At 36.1% G+C, this 23,664-nt stretch overlaps 1 protein-coding gene across 4 annotated transcripts in view; it reads left to right on the top strand.

Moving 5' to 3' along the window:
- Nucleotides 1–1,122: 1,122 nt before the first annotated feature.
- The window catches only part of WDR41 (WD repeat domain 41), a 153,681-nt gene continuing 131,139 nt past the window's right edge, over nucleotides 1,123–23,664 (top strand). For all 4 annotated transcript variants that reach the window (XR_012921697.1, XR_012921696.1, XM_012738336.2 and 1 more), the window contains exons 1-2: nucleotides 1,123–1,225; nucleotides 2,420–2,533. Coding sequence is in view for 2 of the 4 variants with exons in the window: in XM_012738336.2 (XP_012593790.1) it covers nucleotides 1,187–1,225; nucleotides 2,420–2,533 (153 nt within the window). In the remaining 2 variants the exon portion in view is untranslated. The remainder of the gene's footprint in view (nucleotides 1,226–2,419; nucleotides 2,534–23,664) is intronic.

The following is a 23,664-nucleotide window of genomic DNA, read 5'->3' as shown; positions in this document are numbered from 1 at the left end:
TATGTATCATTACTAAATTCTCCACTATCCTTTTAAATGTGGAGCCATTAACCAAGTTCAGGTTTCTAGGGACAAGGCAAGATATGGTGAGCTATATAGTCAAAGTGCCAGAGTCACTTTAATAGTCATTCACAATCTGATATAGTGTCATCATATCACTGATATTCTCTACATGTATATATTGTAGCAATTCCCCAGTATCTAATATAGACTCTAGCACATAGTAGATGCTCAGTAGATGTTTATTAAGTTGAATTTAGGTCAGATGGGTTGGTGTTAAATCTCCCAGCTTATTGCACCTGCTATTATCTGTTATCATATCTAGGGGAGGTAGTTACCAATTAAAAATATATATTGAAGAGTTTCCATGTTTATTAAGGTGAAAAATAAACAAATCACTCCTGACAACAAGCAAGATAATGTTTTGATTCCCACAAAAAGAGACTATCCTTGTCCTATGATGAGCACAGTGCTTACTTGGAGTAAACTAGTCACCTATGGGAGGCTAATTATCTTTTCCAAAGAACTGGGGTACCATGTAACATCTTCAAAAAGGTAATTTAGTAAACGATGCCCTGGTATCTTGGAAGAGTTAATATGCCACTCTTAGAAACTCTAGTGACTGAATTGTTTCCCACAATAGGGGGAGGAGCACACACTTGCCAGGAAGCCAGCTATCTTAGATTTCCCTGTTGGAAGGCTTAAGAGCTTCATTTTCATTTAAACCTAGTGGCTTCTCTGAGAACTGGTTATATGCCATGAGACATTTCAGCTGTGAAGAGTGATGACGAGACTTTTCTCCTTAGGTAGAAGCACTCCAAAGGAGGACCTTACGGTTCTGGTAGGGGTTACTTTGGGCACAGGTATCATCTACTAAAGTGGATCTAACTGAAAAGGAGAAACTAGGGAGAAAATAGATAACCTAGACATATATTCACATAGGAAGCACTTAGTAAAATTTGGTTGGATTGATGAGATTCAAATAGTACCGGTTCCTTGTGTAGAGTTAGGGCGGCAATGGGCCAACTACTTAGAAGCTAGAGTGGGGCAGTGCTTGCATATTTATTCCGTCGCCAAGGCAATGCCAGGTGTTTGTGACCACATGGGAAAACGAAAAGAATGGGAAGGTGAGTGGAGGGCCACAGGCCAGGAAGTATCTCTGTTCATCACCTCTCTTTCTGTATGCATGAAGTCTAATTGTTCAAGTCCAGGGGAAACTGGTGAAGTATGTGGAAGTTTTGGGGAACCTTCAGCTTTCTTCCGAGCCTAACATTTTCAGGGTCATAGGACCTTATTTTTCTAATCCTTTTGTGCTATTAAAACAGGAATCGTTTATATTTTGGGATCATTTACATTTTGACTGAATAGAGTAAATCTTTATAGCAATATGCTAACTATCTGTTTTAAACTCTTTAATTTTAGTTAGAAAGACTATTTTTAAATCTTATTCCATTGAAAGAACTTTTAAGCATTAGGAGGCAAGCAAGGGTGATGTTGGGGCTAGAGTTTGCACAGGGGCATTCTGTTTAAGGAAATTATACCACACCTGAAATGAATCTGCTTTAGTTGTTTGGGACGCTCAAGGAGCTAGAAAGGAGTGAAGAAAATTATTATTTGGGCAGTGGGAACAGATGTTTGTTTTATTCTGTGAACTGTATATTATATGTACTCTTACTTGTTGGACAGACATATTTTAGAAAAGAAAAAAGTACTGGTAGTAATTTTCTCCCTCTTGTACTGTCCCATCTTCAAACATCAGCTTTCCTAGAGTAACTGGAATTTACAGGTGTCCCTAAGGATTGATTGCCTCAAAGCTACTAAATATACAGAGGTGCTTTTGGCATTGTTGACTTCTACGTGAAGCCCAGGGCTCCAGAGTGACCTCCGTCTGTCTCCTGGCTTTCCAGTAGTCTTCCTCCATCCTCACCCCTTCCCTTTAAAAACCACACCTCTTGGCCGGGCGTGGTGGCTCACGCTTGTAATCCTAGCACTCTGGGAGGCCGAGGCAGGCGGATTGCTCAAGGTTAGGAGTTCAAAACCAGCCTGAGCGAGACCCTGTCTCTACTATAAAAATAGAAAGAAATTAATTGGCCAACTAATATATATATATAAAATTAGCCGGGCATGGTGGCGCATGCCTGTAGTCCCAGCTACTCAGGAGGCTGAGGCAGGAGGATTGCTTGAGCCCAGGAGTTTGAGGTTGCTGTGAGCTAGGCTGACGCCACGGCACTCACTCTAGCCTGGGCAACAAAAGCGAGACTCTGTCTCAAAAAAAAAAAAAAAACAAAAAAAAACCACACCTCTTTTCCTTCCCCCTCACTGTTCTGCTTTCAAGTTCTGAGAGTCCATTCCTACTGCGTAATATCTGGATCTGAGTTTCCTTCCTCCTTCCCTATAGTAATGCAGTTGTTCCCTCTAGGCAGGCAATCCTCACTCTCCTCGCCCCAAATTTCTGCTGCATGGGAGACACCTGGAGCTGGGGTCAGAGCTGGGGAGAGGCAGCAGCTGGACATGTTGCTCAAGCACCCCTCAGGTAAGAGGGGTGAGGGAAAGAGGGAAAATGGGGGGTAATACAGGAAAGTCTGCCCTGGAGCATAGGGATAGATGAGAAAAACTTGAGTTTGAGGAGAATCAGATTCAGCACTTTTGTCTCTTAATTTGTATGTATTGATGATTAGCTTAGCTATTTCCTGGTCTGAATACATGATACCTGACACTTACTAGATGACAAAAAATACTTGTTGAATAAATGATACTAAAGTGATGTGAGGGAAATCCAACATTGACTTTTATTTTATTTATTTATTTATTTTTGAGACAGAGTCTCACTCTGTTGCCCAGGCTAGAGTGCCATGGCATCAGCCTAGCTCACGGCAACCTCAAACTCCTGGGCTCAAGCAATCCTCCTGCCTCAGCCTCCTGAGTAGCTGGGACTACAGGCAGGTGCCACCATGTCCGGCTATTTTTTCTATATATTTTTAGCTGTCCAATTAATTTCTTTCTATTTATAGTAGAGACCGGGTCTTGCTCTTGCTCAGGCTGGTTTCAAACTCCTGACCTTGAGCGATCCTCCCGCCTCGGCCTCCCAGAGTGCTAGGATTACGGGTGTGAGCCACCGCACCCAGCCTTGACTTTGATTTTAAGTACCAGAAAAGCAAGAGAGGAATCAAATGATTTGCCACATAAAAGTGAACATCATATTTATATGAACTGCTTATCTGACTACAACAAGGCATTGAATCAATGACATATAAAATACTTTCAAATGAACTTCAAGTTCTATTTAGTAACAGTAGTGAATTCTACTAGATGTTAGGTAGGATGTATCAAGGCGGAAAGGGAGGTTACTGGTCACTGAATCTTATTTTGCTGGTTAAATTATTCACGGAAATTGTAGACCAAATAGTCACTTAGCATAGTGTAGACATCTCCAAGAACAGGACATTCATCACACTCTAAGGGATTCCATTTCTTCTAAAACTTTCTTATATCAAACTGAAACGATCTGCCTTCTGGCTTATCCTTTTTGTACTACAAAACAAATCTACACCCTTTATTACTTGATAGGTCCTCACATGTTTAACCCTTTGCACTCGGATGTCAAGTGTGGATAATATCGAGTAGATAATGAGAAAAAAGCAAGTGAGTGCAAAGGGTTATAAACAGCTTTTCTGTTCCCCTTCCTTTTCAAATATTTGTGAAAAGACAAGGGGCTAGACTGAGAGGTGCTAAGGCTCCCCAAGTCATAAAAAACTTGATTAGTCATCTTGATTTTAAAAAGAGATTTTTATCTGTAAGGAGCATCAAGGTGTCTGTGCCTTTTTTCTCTATCTCAGACACTTAAAGCAAGTTATTTTAAGTCAGTATTTCTCAGTCTCTGGGAAGGGGGTTTATGAATTTCATTTTGAAGTTTGAGAAGCACTGTTTCAATGGCTTATACCGTCCAGGTGAATTAAGTATAATGGATGCTAATCTCAGGAATAGGTCGCACCTGGAGAGCAATCCTGCACCTTTCTGGCCTCTCAGCCAGTAGCATTGGAACCATCTTAAGTCTTTTACTGGCTGAATATTAATATAGCTCCCCCCACCCAGCTCTTCTATTTTCATTTAATAATGAGAATTTCTGGCCGGGCACGGTGGCTCACGCCTGGAATCCTAGCACTCTGGGAGGCCGAGGCGGGAGGATTGCTCAAGGTCAGGAGTTCGAAACCAGCCTGAGCAAGAGTGAGACCCCATCTCTACTATAAATGGAAAGAAATTAATTGGCCAACAAATATATATAGAAAAAATTAGCCGGACATGGTGGTGCATGCCTGTAGTCCCAGCTACTTGGGAAGCTGAGGCAAGAGGATTGCTTGAGCTCAGGAGTATGAAGTTGCTGTGAGCTAGGCTGACGCTACGGCACTCACTCTAGCCTGGGCAACAAAGCGAGACTCTGTCTCAAAAAAAAAAAAAAAATGAGAATTTCTTATTTCCCCTCTTTTCTTGGTCATGGATTTCTCAATTCTAGTTACATCCTCCCCTACAGCATACAACTTGAATTCTTTTCATTCTCCATATTCTCAGCCCCCTCAGGTCACTGCTTATAGAGAATAGTTATCCTGTATTCCCAGCATTCAAGTTTTATGGGACTATTGCTTACTCAGTCCTTTAGATTGAATTGTTCTTCAACTTTAGTTTTTCTAAAATGTTATTTACACACAAATGTTAATGTAATTCAATATGAATGAAACCGTTTATAACCCATTACTCCATTTGATTATTTTCATTGGTTATGTTCACTTCCAATCTTTATACATGTACCTATCTAAGTTTTTAATATTGGTGACCAAAAACATAGGTGGCATTTTGTATTTTGCTTGTGTACATTTCCATAGTAGTTTATGTCTTCACATGCATAATTTTAATGACTATAGTATTTGTTATGGCTTTTTCTGATTATAAGAATGTTACCTGTTTATTATAAAAATTCTTAAACATAAACACACATTTGTTCATTCGAAATATGTTTGAATGTCTATTCTATAGCTACTTGTTCAGAGTTAAGCACTATTAAGTTTTAACATATCTCTGTTTGAGTATGTCAATGTGAGAGAGAGAGAGAGTTGTTTTAAAGAATCTTTTGTTTACAACAAGTCTCTGGAGTCAAAACACAACAAATGAAAGTCTTTCACTTACTGCTACACTGTCCAATGTGGTAGCCACTAACTACATGTGGCTATTTAAATTTAACTTAAAATTTAAAGTTCAGTGCCTCAATTACAATAAGCGCATTTTAAGTGCTCAAACCCTACATGTGGCTAGTGGCTAACCCTATTGGGTAGCACTGCAGAAATTTTTATTGGACAGTGCTGACTCATAGCATTCTAGGCTAGGGAACTGTAGACTCAAGTTGTTCTGCTTCTTGCTGAAATTCATGGGCCTTCATTCTGTGCTTCAGCTGTGGAATAGAACGATGTAAACAGAAGTAAGTGTCCCTGAGGGCCTTTAAAGAAATATGTGTAAGTAGGAACTTACGTAGCCATGGGATTTCTATCTAGATTTTAAGGTTAAAAAAAAAAATTAATGGGAACAAGGGGCCAAGGAAGAAGTTCTTAACTACCAAGCCTGTAGAACAAGAGGGATGTGCAATCCAGGTCTAATACTCCTGTGCTTGCTGTATACCACTGCTCGGAGCCACACTTCAATGATTTTCTGTCAGTGGCAACCAAAGAAGGCTTTTTATATAAGATTTAAAAATGCATCTGTGTGTAAATGTTTGGGCTATGCCTTGGCCATTTGGGGCGGGCGTATGAGGGATGTAGTGTGGAGTGCAAGAGGAGAGCAACTGTGATTTGAAGTAAATGTGTATTCATGTAATACACACATGTGCACACCCAGATTTTCTTCCAGCAATGTCATAGCTGTTTCAGGAAAACAACTGTCTCGCCACTTACAGCTCATCCAGTGCCTGATCTGAAATTAGCCTTACTTTCTCCCCAGGGCATCCTCAGTTCCCTGCAGATCCCCAAACCAGTTATACATCAAAACCCTGTGGAGCTGGTCAGATGTGCTGCTATGTTAATTATAATGCAGAGCATGGTTGTGGATTCTGTATGCAGATGTGCATAGAGAGCCTGCAGATGTGCACAAAGAAAAAGCTGTTGAAAGGGCTTGAATACATTGCGCTGGTGCCAGGCATATTTATCACAGGATGGTTACTGAGAATGCTGATAAATTCATTTCATGACCTGTGCAGTGTAAAGTATGTAATGAGCAGAGACTAAATTGAGCTAGTAGAAGCAAAACATGAATCTATACATCTATATAAACAGCTCCTCTCCCACCCCAACTGCCCCCCAAAAACCAAAGACAGAGTGAGTTTGTATCATTTTTTGAAGTCCTCTAAAGGTAAGAAATTAGCTTTCACTTGGGAGACTTATAATAATTTTAAAAACTGAATTTACTTAGAATAATTACCTGGTATCTTAGTTGCTGGCAATATTGGGGAATCACACAAACTTGTTATTGCCTTGATTTATGGCATTAACCATAGTAGCTGTTTTTTTTTACTATAAAAGAATATCGAGCATGTACAAATGTAGAGAAACTAGTATAATGAACTCCCGTATATCTATCAACCAGACTCAATAATTATCAAGATTTTATCCCATTTCCTTCCTTCGTTCTCTTTTCCATCTTTTTACTCTGTTGTAGTATATTGAAGCATATCTCAGACATTACACACATTTCAATAAACATATCTAAAATTATGAACAAGTATGCCAATTATACCCAATAACATAAATATTTTAAAAAGTATTATCTAATACACAATCAAATTTCTTTGACTATCTCAAAAATGTCTTTAGAGTTGTTAGAGTCAGGTCCAAACAAGGTCCATATATTATAGTTGTATCATGACTTTTAAAAAATAATTCAATAATATTTAGTAAACTTGTAGACTTCAGCAACCATCATCACAGTTCAGTTTTAGAACATTACCATTACTCTTCAAAACTCCCTCCAGCCCATTTGTAGTCAGTCCCTGCCTCTACCTTCCTCTCCCACTCATCTGCTTTCTATTATATTTGTATAAGTTTTCCTTTCCTGGACATCTCATATATTAAGTCTTTTAAAATCTAGAGTAGCTTCCTCCTTCCTCCCCTTTCCCTGCTGCCATTTACTTAATGTTCTGTTGAAGATCTTATATTCTGGACTTATTTGTTTGCTGCTTTCTTGTGTCATTTAGCTTGTTCCTTCATCCTCTCCTCCTCCATGTTTCTTATAAATGGAATTTAGCTACAGACTATTCAACAGAACTTCTGCGATGGTGGAAATGTTCTGTGTCTGCACTGTCTCATGACTGTATGTGTCTTTTGAACACTTGAAATGTGGCTATGGTGATGAAGAAACCAAATTTTTAATTTTACTTTTTAAATTTAGCTACATGTGGCAGTGGCTACTGTATTAGTACAGCTCTAGAGGCTTAATCGGAATTAGGTCCAGTGTTTTTGAGCATGAATATTTCGTAGATAGTGCTGTATGCTTCGTATTGTGTTGTATCAGGAGGCATGAAATGTTTGCTTGTCCTACTTTCAGGAATGCAGTGGTTGATCTCCATTGTAGCAATTCTCTATCAACATTTTATTACTAATGATTTTATCCATTTATGTATATTGCCTGAAGCAATTATTTTACTAGGCTTTGCGAAATAGTGATTTCCTACTTCTATTATTCCTTACTCATTTTGTAGTGGAAATTCTCTGGCAAAGAATGTTTCTTCATCAACTAAGGCTATTTGCTTATGCTAAAATAAATTTTGTACAGAAAAGGCAGGATAAATACTTAATTTTTGTCTTTTAACTACCATTTTCAGTGCCTTAGTTATTTCCATTGGTGTTTAATGAGATGTTTTATTTTTTAGTGCCATTATGAACTCAGGGAGTTTACATATTCAGTGTACTTTAATCATTTTCATTTATTATTCTTAATGCTCAAAGTATCTCATCTTTGCCCAATAGAAGTTTTTTGAATAGGCTTGTATTTTCTTTTGAAAAAAACCATAGGGAACACTAATCATCAGGGAAATGCAAATCAAAACCACAGTGAGATACTACCTCGCCTCCACCATTAGAATGGCTGCTATCAAAAACATAGAAATGAAACAGTGTTGACAGGGATGTGGAGAAATTGGGACCCTTGTGCACTGTTGATGGGAAAGTAAAACAGTGCAGTCATTATGGGAAACAGTATGGTGGTTCCTTTAAAAATTAAAAATAGGATTACCATTTGATCCAGTAATTCCACTTATGGGTATATACTCAAAAGAATTGAAAGGAGGATCTTGAAGAGATATTTGTACACCCATGTTCATAGCAGCATTATTCACAATAGCCAAAAGGAGAAAGCAACCCAAGAGTCCATCAATGAATGAATGGATAAATAAAATGTCATATGTACATACAATGGAATATTATTTGGCCTTAGAAAAGAAGGAAATTCAGACACATGCTACAACATAGATGAACTTCGAGGATATTTTGCTGACTGAAATAAGCCAGTCACAAAAGGACAAATCCTGTACGATTCTGTAATTGATGTATCTAGAATGGTCAAATTCATAGAGACAGAAAGTAGAATGGTGGTTGCTAGGGTTGGGGGTGGGGAGATTGGTATGTTATTGCTTAATGGATGTTGAGTTTCAGTTTTGTAAGAGAGAAGAGTTCTGTGGATGGCTGCCATCAAACCGTATACTTAAAAATGGATAAGGTGGTAAATTTTTCGTGTAATTTTTTTTAAAAAGTAGTTTCATATGGGCAAAAGCCATTGGAATGGAATGCATTAAGTAAGAATTAGTGAAATTGGAGAATCTAAATATAGGCAATTATTTGAAAACTTTGCATACAAAACCAATAAAAATATTTAATAATCCAGTGTATGCCACTTAAAAATAAACATATAATTAAAGTTATTTTTATATATTTTTCTCATGTATATTTATATTACTAAAGCAATTTACATCATTAGAAAAATCTACAAGGAATGTTTTCCCCCTTTATTATCCTGAGATGCTTTAAACATGTTTAAACCAAACTTATCTTAGAATATCAGATTTGGAAGAGTCAAACATAGCATCTAGTTTAATCTCAATTTTTAGAGGAATATGAAATAATGCTCAAAATTCACTAATCAGGGAAATGCAAATTAAAACCACAATGAGATATCATCTTATCCAAGTTAGAATGGCTATCATTGAAAAAAACAAAAAATGACAGATTCTGGCGAGGATACAGAAGAAAGAGAACTCTTAATGCTGTTGGTGGGAATATAAATTTGTATAGCCACTGTGGAAAACAGTACGGCGATTTCTCAAAACACTAAAACTAGAACTACCTTATGATTCAGCAATCCCACTACTAGGCATTTATCCAAAGGAAAAGAAATCAGTATATCAACGGAATACCTGCATTCTCATGTTTACTGCAGCACTATTCACAATAGCAAAGATAGGGAATCAACCTAAATGTCTATTGGTGGACAAATGGATAAAGAAAACGTGGTATATATACACAATAGAAGCCTATTCGGCCATAAAAAAAGAATGGAATCATGTCATTTGCAGTAATATACACAGATTTAGTATATAGTAATATACATAGAACTAGAGGTCAAAATGAAATACTCTACTCCAGGTGCAGAAAGACAAATATCATATGTTCTCATATGTGGGAGCTAAAAAAGTTTATCTCATGGATAAGAGGAATAATATATTCCAGAAGATGGGAAGAGTGTGGGGGTGGGGATGGATGAAGAGAAGTTGGTTAATGGGTACAAACATGCAATTAGACTAGGTTTAAATGTTCAATAGCAGAGTAGGGTGACTATAGTTAACACGTATTATATATTTCAAAATAGTTGGAGGACCTGTAATGTTTCTAGCACAATAGAAATGGTAAATACTTGAGGCCATGGATATCCTCAATACCCTGACTTGATCATTATGCATTTTATGCATATAACAAAAGATTACAAATACCCCGTAAATATGGACAAATGTCATGTATCAATTAAGAAAAATAAAAAAATTTTAATATTCAGCCTTGAGTTTATGGATAGGAAAAGAAGCTGAGGAGGGATTCTTTTCACACTATTTCTACTCTAAGTCTCAGAGAGACATCAGAGGCAAGGAGAGATGCGCCACTGGGCAGTGGACTTGAAATGAGGGTTTAGCTGCATTTAGAGAAGCAGCTTCATATTGAAACAGCAGAATTTCCCTCCTAGATGCGTAAGTGCTAAACCCTTAGTCACATTGTAGTGAAGGCTTTATATTAATACAATGTGCCTTCAGGCTGCTTTTCCCCACTCTCCTAAATGTGCAATCTAAGTGTTTGATTTATAAAAAGTAAATTTAAAAATTAATATTATGCACATATAGTCATATTCATTGGGTGTTGGGCAGATGGTAGGGAGGAGATGCATATATTCACACCTAGTGAGTGCAGTGCACACCGTCTGGGGGATGGGCACCCTTGAACCTCTGACTCTAGTGGGGCAAAGGCAATATATGCAACCTAAATGTTTGTACCCCTATAATATGCTGAAATAAAAAATAATAATATGCATAGCTTCTCTGCTTTATTGAGATCTTGCAACTTTTTCTAATGAGGATTTTTAGAACATACTATAGCATTATACCATTTTCTCCCTAGAAAGTCAAAAGCAACTGACTGATTCCCAGTGGCTAAAATAAAATGATTTCTAACTTTCAGACCCACTTTAGTTTGAGGTTCATTTCAGGTAGTATGCCTTGACAAAATAGAAATTTCTTTGCTTAGATCTAGTAGGCTTTGTTTTATGAATCTCGGGGCTCCTGAGTTAGGTGCATAAATATTTAGGATTGTTATGTCTTCTTGTTGAATTGCCCCCTTTACCATTATATAATGACCATCTTTGTCTTTCTTTACTATTGTTAATTTAAAGTCAATTTTATCTGATATGAGAATGGCCATCCTTATGAACTTCCAGCTCTTGAGTTTGGCTTCTCTGACTTAGCATGTAGGTTTTAGATTCATCATCCACATTGTGTCATGTATTGATATTCCTTCCCTCCCTCCCTTCCTTCCATCTTACTCTGTCACGCAGGCTAAGTGCAGTGGCACTATCATAGCTCACTGCAGCCTTGAACTCCTGGGCTCAAGTATACCAAGGGCCATTATTGGGATTCTCAAGAGTGATTTGAGGATATCGGTGAGGTTTGAGTGCACAGATCAGTAATATTAATTCATTTATGGTCAAGCGCAGGGTACCCTATGAAATTTCAGTAGTACATTCTGGTACAGGAGCCTTACATTTTCTTTAGGAATAGGCCATGTAGAAGACATCACTTGGATTATATCTGGAGGCATGAGGAAGAAGAAAGCCATGATCCACAAGAGAATGTTACACAACAGTAAGTGAGCACAACCACCAAGTTCCAAGTTCCTTCATAACTTGTCTTGCTCCTTTCTATATTACCTTTCCAGTGCCATTTTAGACACTCGACAGTTATTTGTTGAATAAATAGAAGTTATCCCCAAATGCTGTCAGATTGTGACTTTAATATAGCCCCTAAAGAATAGTATCCTTGAAGTCATCTGCATGCTACCCTCCACAGATGGCTATACAGAAAGAGAGCTAGCCTTTTACATTCTCTTACATTAGTATTTTCTGTTCTTTTCATCACCAAATGCCAAAGACCCTTTTTATTCCTTAGCTCCTTTTCCCACCATGAGACCCTATGTTTTGGAAGATTTATTTATCAGACAGTATCTACTAAATAAATAAATTCCTCATTTGGAAAATCAAGGTTATCTAGCTAACTAGCTTTCTATATATCTGATATTAAGGACTTCTGATTAGCAAGAGATAACCATTCTAAATGCACAGAGCAGACATTTCATTCTGTCAATAGCAAATAAACTTATATTTTAGTTAATTACATTCAGGGAATGTATGCCATTAGTTTTAGGCTCTCTAGGAATAGTAGCAATGGCTTGAAGTGCCTCATTACTCCATTCGTACATCCCTAAAGGTCTAGAGAACTCAGGTTTGGAATTAGTTGTGCTTTGTTTTTTAAGAAATGCTTGATCTAAATGTTTACCAAATGCTTTGAGAAGCTGGACTTGTAGCTTAAGGCCATAGAAATTCAAAAGACCTTAGGACAGACTTTGGCTGCTTCTTTCAGCACTCAGCAGCAGTATTAACATTGAACCATAATTGTCTCTGCAAATCTAGGTTGAGCCTTATAAAAAAGAAAAAAATACTGCATCAGACTAGACTCTTCCTATTGTTAATGTCAGGAAACTCAACCCCAATGAAGTGATGATGAAAGGAAACTTACTGATTCACATAACTTCAAAGGCCAGGTTGGCTTCAGGCATTACATAATTGGAGCTCAAACATTGTTCTCATCATTTCTCTCTCAGCACGGACTTCTGCTGTTAGGGTTCCATTCTCAGACAGCTGCTTCCCTGTGATTATAGGATGGCTGAAGTAGCTCCTGTCTGCATCTTTTCAGGTTTAAGTCCAGTAGAAAAGAGAGAGGCTCCTTCCTAGGGATCCCAGCAGGAATTTAATTGAATCTTATTGGTTCTGACTGAGATATGTGGTCACCCCTGTCCAAGTGACTATGCCCAGGGAAATGATGTGCTGATTGTTTAGTCCTCAGGCCAATAAACCTAGGTCTAAAGCTTCATCCAAAGCATACAGACTGAGAACTGGGGAGAGGCATTCTGCAGAAAGCAACTTGGGATATTGTTGTCAAAGGAAGGAGGAATAGACGTATGGTAGCCAAATATCAACGGTCTAGATGCTAGCATTTATTAATAACATGCTCGTTATTTCCTATTTGCTAGGCACTGGGCTAGATACATTCATAAATGTAGTTTCATTTAATTTCATTCTCACAATGTCTCTGTGAGATAGTTATTTCTCTCTCTGTTTTACAGTTAAGGAGATAATCAGAGAGGGTTAAGTCATTGAGCAATTTCATATCAGTGGTAATTGCTGAAAACCAGGATTCTAGCTAAAGTTTTTCTGAATCCTAGTGCAGTGCATTTCCCATCACCTCCTCTCTGGTGTTCAAAAAACACTGAGCAATAGTTACAGCATCATTGGAAAATGATTGTAATTTCTCTAAGTAATTATTCTGAAGATTGAAACACTCATCTGGATGTGTTTGCAAAATGATGTGTTACATTATTTTAAGCTTATTCCTTGTGCGGGCTCATATGGGCTACATTCATTCATTCATTCATTCAATAAATACTTGTTGAGTTCCTATTAGAAGCCAGGAACTATTCTAAGAACTGAGGATAAAGAAGTGAACAAAACAAAATCTCTAATCTCAAGAAGCTTACATACTAGTATAGATGAAACATATACAGAAAGAAGCATATAATATCAGGTGATCACAAGGATTCCCTTTTAATTTAGGTTATCAAAGGGCTCAAGCCCTCATAGGTATTTGCTGCTATAGGCAGAACTGTAAAATTTCATTATAGTTTGCCTAGTATTGACTATGACAAAACTACTTATTGAGGGCCAAGCTCAGATCAGGGCCAGAAGCAAGGTAGAGAACGAAATGAGGAAAGGAAATCAGTCAAGCTGTAAGGGAAGCCAAATGAATTAAATGTTTATTAACATTCAAAATACCTTTTTCTTAATTTTGTGGATTGTTTTTGGAAAAAATTCCTCCCCCAAACCCCCAACCACTACCTTCCCTCTTTACACACATAAGTATAGAGTCATTAGAACCATGGTTCTCAAAGGGTGGTCTGCAGACACCTGTGGGTCCCTTTTTAGGAGGTCTGGGAGGTTAAAACCAGTTAATAAGATTATATTATTTACCTTTTTCACTGTGTCGACATTTGCTTTGATGGTGCAAAAGCAATGGTAAATAAAACCACTCACGTTTTAGAGCAAAGCAATCCAATGGCACCAAATTCTGCTATTAACAGTAGTCGTATTCTTGCTCACAGTAAAAAAGAAAAAAAAAAAAAGAAAAAGGAAAAAAAGTTTCACTTAAGAACATTTTTGGTGAAATAATACAAAAATTTATTTCATTAATGTCAACTCTTAAGAAAACATCTTTTTGATATTTGGGTGATGAAATGTGGAAACATGCACAATATACTTTTGCCCGCATACCAAAGTATGATGATCCCTAAGGGAAAGCACTTGTGTGATTGAGTTGTGAGCCAACCTACCTGCGTTTTTCCTGGCATATTATTTTTACTTAGGGAATTACTGACAAACTATGGTTATTCAAAGTCGAATATTTGGCAGACATTTTTTCAAAGTGAACAAAGTGATCTTTCAAGGAAAATTCAAGGAAAACAACTAGCAGTGTTTGTTGCCAGTGCTACAATTTGAGCTCTCAAGTAAAAATTAGAAATTTAAAACAACTTGTGAGCTTGAACAGTGTTCTAATATTTAAAGACTGTTCTGAAAAGACTGGTTGTCATATTAATATGATTTAAAAATATTAGCTATTAATAATTAATATATACTGTAATGTGTCAACATTGAAAAGATCTACATAAGTCTGTGAACTAATATTTTCCAAATAACCAATACACAATGGTATAAAATCATGCATGGTTAGAAGATTCATTCAAAGTGCAAGATAAACCAATATATTTAATGTCAGAAAGTATAAAAATTTCATTGATACAGGTTCAGATTTTGTATTACAATTAACCTTTAAGAAATATGACACGTTTTGGTTATCAAAGCAGAATATTCACAATTATCCAAAATGACTGTTAAAATAACCTCTTTTTCCAACTACATATTTGTGTGGGGACAGATTTATACACTTCAGTTAAAACAACATATGACAAAGAATCCAACTATCTTCCATTAAGACAGTCTCCTCACTAAGTTTTTTGAGAGGAGGAGTAATACAATTATTTTTAATAAAATGTTCTCTGTATTACTATATAATGGGCTTATTTTTGTTTTAAAATAAATATTTGAAAGAATTTTCAGTTTTAATTTCTAATACTAAAACTATTGATATAACCTATAAACAAAAGCTAACAATAATTGTTAAAGGAACTGGTAAATTTGAAAACTCTTGAAACTTTGACAACTGCTGACTTCAAGGGCTGTGTTTTCCTTCCAAAGATCAAAATAAGTACAGTTCTTCATTTTTCCTGCATTGTGAACCTAACCAAAGAGTTCCCTGCAGAAGTGAAAATTTATCAGAGAATATTTCAGTCAGGTGGTGGAAATAACAGGTCCCTGTGATTATCAGAGCCTAATTCCTAATAATTAAAGCTTGGAGCTTTTTATTAAATCACTAGAACTTTTTATTAACATTAGAGGATGTGGTTTCAGAAGTAGGCTGTAGTCTCTCTGGATAATGGAGCAAGTCAAGAAAGATCACTAGTGTGTGCTATAACAAATGACTTGTGCCCTAGTGCTCCCCACTTCTTTACTGTGTGAAATTACATTTTGACCTCATGTTCCACCCTTTTCGGCCCCTTTCCCAAGCCATTGGTGCCAGTAGTCAGTACCTTAAAGTAGGAGACTCCCCAGATTTCCTGGCAGGTGGCAGGAGAGTGGGAGGCCATGGCTGAAAGACATGTGTTCTTGGTTTAAATTGTGCACACACGCTTTCCCATTGAAATAGGATTCCAGTGGTGAGTAGGGTTGCCTGGTAGACTTAACTTAGGTGTCTTAAGTTTAAAGAAAATGTTTAGAATTTAATTTTTTTCCTAAGATGGGAACTGCTGCTACTTTTTGACGAAATTCTACATTTTAAATCAGGATTAAATATTCTATCATTGTAAGGATAGGTAAAATTAGGGATGGTCTTACAGTGGCAAAATGTGGTCATTTTGCTCTTTATGAGACCAAATGATGGAATTTGACCCACAGCTCTGAAATTAAGCCCATAGGCAGTACTTAGAAACACAACGGCAGTAATGATCAAGAAGTATCTGGATTCACAAATTTTATAAAATGGCATCATATTGCTCAGGGCCACTGGCATTCAAAGAAAAAAATAAACATTCCACAAAATTGTCTATTTTCTAGTTAAACTGATGTCCTATAACTGTATCTGAAAAGCTAAGTTGTAATTTTGAGGACACCATGGATGAAAGAGAAAAAAATTACTATCACTAGTAACAGATGTGAAATTACATTAGATAAATATAATCATTAGTTTCAGTCTCACCCTGGTTAATTTGTTTGTGGAAATGTGCAACCCATTATTCATTAGATAATTTTTCACACATTGATTAGAAAGCCATGTCGAATTGTGACCCTGCACATTTGGATTTACCTATCTTGCAATGAAGTATACCACTTACAATAGTGGAAATGGGGGACAAAATGTTTATCTCAAGCTGATTTTGTGCCAATAAATAAAGTAAATCAATAGCCAGTGAAGTGTGAACAACATTTCTCTGCTGTATAATATGGTTTTGGGGGCAATTTGACATGCTACAAGGGGAAACAAGGATCTTGAACAGAAAGGTAATAAAAGCAAATCATGCTGGTAGCTGTTATTGAAGTCCTGTATTTTTCTATACTTGGGCAGCTTTCAGATGTGAAAAATAATGCACATAAAATTATAAAAATATGGAGGTAACTCTCCCCCATATTTATAAACATTCTTTCTTATAGCTGAACTTGATTTTATTGGTCATGCATTCTATACCTGTGACAAATCTTTTCTATTTTCTATTTGATCTAATTTAGTACACAAATTCAGATACCTTTAAAGTATTTACAGCAAATGAAGCACATAGTCCTTAAATTTCAAATAGATTTTATTAGCACTCAGTAAGATCTCATCCGAATTTTACTTTTCAATATTCAGATAGCTACTTATAATCAAAAATCTCTCAAATTAAAAAATGTTTTTTTCTGCCTTGTGCAAAGCTTCAGAGAGAAACCCCCACTTCCTCATCTTTCACCTTTCTTACCATTGCAAGCCCTGAAGAACCACGGGGAAAGTCTGTCTACCTTATCCAAGTCCATGAATCTCTTTTCTAATCCTCTGAAGGAGAATAATGGTATAAATGCATTTATAAAGTGTATTTTCTTGTCAGTTGGAACCTCAGATGTTGTCTTTTAAATTAAGATGAAAGTAACACATTTTTCCACATAATGCAGACTGCATTCAAGTAATTAACGGTTAATTAAAAGCAGGTTTTTTTTTTTCCTGTAGATCAGACAGTGAAAGGATATGCTATGTTACCATAGAAAGGAGAAGGTTGAGCTGTTTGGTTCCTAAAAGGAGCTTCCTAATCCTCTTGGTCTTAAATCAGAGCCAGGGAAACCTGCAGATTCAAATGACAAATGGTTACTGGTATCATAGAAACAGTGTTTTGCTGCCCAAGAATGTTATTTCCTTGATAAATTCTGTGTACCATTGTTAGAATTTAAAAGAATAATGGACCACAGACATTTTTATAATGTATGCTGACACTGACATGTAATATATTTAACTGTATTTTCAATGACTTGATTCATGCGAAAAGCCCTGTAAATTATATATATCTATGTATTTCTATTTTATTTTGAGATAATCCTCCCTTTTTTTATTTGGACAGGAATTCAGTCTACTTTAGATTAATTTTTAAAGTATATATGAAAGCAGATTTATAATGTTACAAATAAAAGATCCTATTAGCTCTAATTTCCCATTTAAATGACAAATTAGTGGAAGTATAAGTACTTATAAGATCCAATATAATAGAGAGACTATGGGTGAAAAAGAATGAGTGTGTTAGATGTAAAATCAGACTGTAGTCTAGTTCTTGCTCTGTCAGTTAAGTCACATAATATTTCTGGTATTGGTGGATTAGGTGAGCTCCAAGTCTCTTCTAGCTTTAATATTCTGTGCACATAATGCCTTTACAAAATAGTATCATACTACCTGTGGATGAATGAACTTTATGACTTAGGTAAAAGTCTACTTTTATTGTTATAACCTGCTTTGTTTTTATTTAATATCAACATTTTTCTACATCTTTATGTATTCTTTGCAATCATCTATAACATCTGTATCATATTCCATTATATGGATTTATCATAATTCATTTAACCTGTTGTTGGACACAATCAAAGTAGCTTTAATCATCTCTCTCTCACAATGCTGCCATGGTTTATTAATGGGTCTCCCTTTCCCCACTCTTGCCACTTACAGTCTAAAATTTCTATAACCAGATAAATCTCTCTCTCTCTCTTACGGCAATCCAGATACAATATTCCCCTGCTCAAAACTCTCCAAAGGCTTTAGTCATCCTCAGAGTAAAGTCTAAAAGCATCATGTGGCCTATGGAGCACTGTGGAACTCTGGTACCTGCCTACCTCTGGAACCTTATTCCTACCATTCTATGCCTCACTCACTGCACTTCACTATTCTCCTGGCCATTTTTCAAGTCTCTGAGCATGTCCCCACCTTAGGGCCTTTGCTCTTTGTGTTTCCTGTGCCTGGGACATTCTTCATGATTTGTTCTTTCACTTCCTTTGGGTCTCTTACCTGGGACTGTGGGTCATGCCAGCTAGTTTATTGCTAACAATGTAATTTATGGTGAACACCTGTTTTTGTTCACCTGTGTCCCTAGGCCAGACTGCATTAGCTTGATCTCTGAAATGAAAGGGCTGGAGGCTGATCAGCTGAGGTCAGTCACAAGGGCCATGCCTACATGACCAACCCTTCAATAAAAACCCTGGACACCAAGGCTCAGGTGGGAGAATTAAGTGTTGTTGCAACTCCACTAGAAGAGGACAACTGAAAGATGGAGCCTGGTTTCTTTTGGACACCTCTGTTCCCCTTTTCCTTTGATAATTTTAATCTGTGTACTTCTCCTGTGATAAACTGTAATGGTGAGCATCACAGCTTTTCTGAGTTCTAAGGAATCATAGAAGCTGAGAGTGGTCTTGGGATCTGCTGACATAACTAATAAGTCAATAGAATGAGAATATGGAATAATAATTCTTGACTAATATAAAATAAGGCAAGAAAGAAAAAATGAGGAATAAAGAACAAATAAGTAGAAAATGCAAATTAATCTGGAAGATTTAGATCCAGATATTGTCATAGTTATACTAAATGTAAGTGGAATAAATAATTTAAAAATATAGTGTCAGGCTCAATCTGACTATATGCTGCTTATGACATACCTTAAATATAAGAACGTGAAAGACTGCAAATAAAAGGACAAAGTATTCCAAGTAAACACAATCCACAAGGAAACTGGTATAGCCACACTATAAATCAGATGAAGTAGATTTTACTAAAATAAAAAGGGACATTTCATAATGATAGAAAGGTCAATCCCATGGGAAGAGAACAATCCTAATGTATATGCCCCTATTAACATGGCCTCAGTACATAACAAATAAAATTTATACAAAAATATAAATAGGTAATCTATAATTATAGTTGGAGATTAATATACCTTGCAGTCACCAATAGAAGAAGCAGAGGAAATATAAATATAAAAGATTTATAATATAAATCTTTTTTATATTATAAATATAATATAAATATAAAAGATTTTAACAATTTAACTCAATGGACATAATTACAACCAGTATTTAACAAACTAGAATGTTCATTCTTTTAAGTGCACATAGAACATTTACTAAAATTAACCATATCCTGGGACCATAAAGCAAGTTTCAGCAACTATGAAAGGATTGAAATCATACAGACTATGTTTTCTGACCATTGCAGAATTATGGTAGAAATCAACTGGGAGAGATAACTAGTAAACCACCAAATATTTAGAAATTAAACAACATTTTCTGTATAACTTAAGGGTGAAGGGAAAAATCAAATTGGCAATGAGAAAATATTGAGCCATACAAGAATAAAAATACATCATATCAAAAGTTGTGGGGTACAGCTAAAGTTGTGCTTGGTGGGAAGCTTACAGCTCTAAATGCATATATTGGAAAGAAGAAAGGCTATTGGTGAACTAAGGATACATCTCATGAAATTAGTAAAGAAACAGCAAATTAATGCAAACTAAGTATACATCTCATGAAATTATTAAAGGAACAGTGAATTAAACCCAAAGAACAGGAGATGGAAAATAATAAAAGTAAGAACAGAAAACAATAGAATAGAAAACAGGCATAATAGAGAAAATCAAAAGTTGTTCTTTGAAAAGACTAATAAATTTAATAAACTCCTGATAATACTAATGAAGAAAAAAGCAGTGGAGAAGGCATAACTGACTAATATTAGTAAAAAATGAGACATTGCTACCAATCCTAGTTATTAAAAAGGCAATAAAGAGGCATCATTATGCCTATAAATTTGGAAATTTCAACAAAAGGGAAAATTGCTTGAAAAAATAACTTACCAAATGGAATCAAGAAGGAATAAAAAATTCAATTATATTTTCTATTAAAGTCTAATTAGAGGAATTACTCAGAAGAAAACTAAAGTTTCAGATGACTTCTCTGATGAATTCTTCTAAAAATTTACTTCCATTAACATTGGAAGTAATACTTCCAAACTTTAAGTAACCTCAGTCTTACATAAACTTTTTCAGAAACCAAAAATAGAGTACTTTCCAACTCATTCCATGAGACCAGCATAACCTTTATAACAAAACTGAGAAAGACAACACAAGAAAGAAAAAATACAGGGCAATGTCTCTCATGAACATTGCAGTGAGAAAATTATTTTCCTTGCCATAAGTTGCTATTAACATCATGACATCTGTCAAGGGGAAAAGAGGAAATGGACCTCCCCCAGGAGAGGACTCCTCCCTTCTCTCATAGGCCACCAGTCCATACTAGCCGCTCTCCCCCTTACTGTCCCAAGCAAGAGTCCTTTTCTTTGTCAGCTATTTTACCTAAAACAGCCCACTCTCAGTTCCCCTCTGCCCTTCCTTTTTCTCAGCTCTGACTTAGTTTCCCACTTCAAACCAACCCAATTAAGTGTGTCTGTGGGATGCCCTACCCTTCAAGGCTTATAAGGCCTCAACCAATCTTCTACTCTGCTTTGTTTTCTCCTCTTTCCATCACTCCATGTGCCATCTGTGTGGTCTCATGGGGCAAGCTGTGTACCTCCTCCAGGGAGTTGTATGTCTTAACGACTCTGTTGTGTTTTCTCTGCATCCGGTTTGGGTGTTACATGCTCAGTCATCTGAACCTATTGTGAAAGGAGATACTTGCTAACCAACTGCAGACATGGGTAAAGCAGTCAACACAAATGTCGACACAGTTATAAAAATCCAGAAGAACAATATTCATAAATTGAATCCAGCTATGTATAAAAATCATAATATGTCACAACCAAAATTGAGCTGATTCCAGGAATGTAAGGTTAGTTTAACAATTTAAAAGTCAATGAAATTCACGTTAACAGAATAAAGGACAAAACATTCCTCCATATAATTATCTCAATAGATAATGAAAAACCATTTGATAAAAATCCATCACTTGTTTATAAACGCTCTTAGAAAACTAGGAATAAAGATCCATATGCTTAAAGTCATACAGAATATCTTCAAAAAATAGTACAGCAAGCATCAAACTTAATATTGAAATATTGGAAGCTTTCCTTCTTGAGATAGGAACACAGGATGCCAGCTCTCACCATTTCTGTTTAGAATTGTACTGAAGTCTCAGCTAGTGCAAAATAGTAAGAAAAATAAAAGTTATAAGGATTGGAAAGAGATAAATAAAAATGTCACTATTCAGGAATGGCATGGTTTTGTATGCACAATAATTTAAAAGTACAGATAAATAGTAAATGAATTTGACAAGATTAAAATGTAAAAATCATCGGGTGTGGTAGCTCATGCCTGTTATCCTCACACTTGAGGAGGCCAAGGTGGGAGGATCCCCTGAGGTCAGGAGTTCAAGACCAGCCTGAGCAACATAGCGAGACCCTGTCTCTACAAAAAATAGAAAAATTAGCTGTGTGTGGTGGTATGCCTGTAGTCCCAGCTACTCGGGAAGCTGAGGCAGGAAGATCACTTGAGCCTAAAAGTTTGTGGTTGCAGTGAGCTATAATCGTGCCACTGCACTCATGTCCAGACAACAAAGTGAGATCCTGTCTCAAAAAAAATAGACAAGTAAATAAAAATCTTATTTCTATATATTATCAGTGAAAAATTACAAAATTTAATTTAAGATTTAAAATGATAGTTTTGCAATACCATTGGAAACACCTAGAAATAAGTCTTAAGAAATGATATCAGAGATCTCTACAGAGAAAACTATACATTTCTGAGAGAAAGACATAAACAAATGGAAAGATAATGCGTAATGCCGTGTGTCATGTGTGGAGTTGGAAGACAATATAATTTCCCCCAAATTGACCTATAGTTCCAATACAATTCCAATCAAAATCCCTGCAGGTTTTTGGTTTTGTTTTTTAATGTAATGCAATCTCAAAACCCTGGAAGATCTTTCTTTTAAACTTGATGAGCTGCTTCTGAAGTGAACAGCTCTGACAGTCTTGAAAAAGAGCAAGGTTGAGGGATTTATACTACCTAGTATCAAATTAAAAAGGTACAGAAAATATGATAGAATACAACTGACGCAAGATGATATACAATCAATTCTCATTATTCATGAATTCAGATTTGCAAATTCACCTACATGCTAAAATTTATTTGTAACTCTCAAGCCAACACTTGCTGCTCTTCAGTCATTAAAGGACTTGCAGAGCAAAGAAAATTTGGAATCATCTGACATGCACATTACCAGCTGAGGTTGAACAAAGTGATGGTTTCTCTCATACTTAAATAAGTGGATTTTTTTTGTGTGTGATCTATTGAGTGCCATGTTTCTCATATTTTTGGTTTTTGTTGATGATTTTGCTATAAAATATGGCCCCCAAAAGTAGTGCTGAAGTTCTCACTAGTGTTCTAAAGTGCAAGAAGGCTGTCATATGCCCTACTGAGAAAATACATGTATTGTAAAAGTTTCTTTTAAACGTAGTTATAGTGCTATTAGCCATGAGTTTAGTGTTGGTAAATCAATATATATTAAAGATTTCTTTAAACAGAAACACACATAAAGCAAGGTTATGTATTGATTGATTGGCATAAATGTTTCTAGAGGCTTTCAGGAACCCAACGATATATTTCCCCTGGAAGCAATGGTTCAGTATTTATTAATTCAGTGTCTGCAGAAACTTTATAGAATAGAACTACTGCAAATGATGAGAAGTGACCATATAGACCAATGGAATGGAATGGAGAACACAGAAACAGATTGATAACTGACTGAATTGAAAGTTGCCATTGGAAATGCACAGGAAAGTTTTGGTTTTTTTTTTTTAAAGTGTTCTGGATAAATTGAATATCCAAATTGAATTAAAAATGAATCCTGACCTCTACCTTATATCACACCAAAAAATCACTTCCATTTAGATTTTAGACCTAAATGTGAAAGATGAAGCAATATAGTTTGTGAAAGATTACACAGAATGTCTTTCTGAGACTTTTTTTGGCATAAATTTTCTAAACAAAACCAAAAACACTAATCATAAAGGAGAAGATCGATATGTGGGACTTCATGAAAACCAAGAACTCCTATTCATGGAAAGAGTAAGAAGGCAAATCACATTTTACAACTTTTACAACACACGTATTTTCTCAGTAGGGCACGTCACAGCCGCCTTGCACTTGAGAACACTAGTGAGAACTT

Source organism: Microcebus murinus, chromosome 11 (assembly GCF_040939455.1).
Source record: "Microcebus murinus isolate Inina chromosome 11, M.murinus_Inina_mat1.0, whole genome shotgun sequence".
Taxonomy (NCBI): Eukaryota; Metazoa; Chordata; class Mammalia; order Primates; family Cheirogaleidae; genus Microcebus; species Microcebus murinus.
Note: the sequence above shows the minus strand (reverse complement) of the source record. Positions and strands in the feature narration are given on the sequence as shown.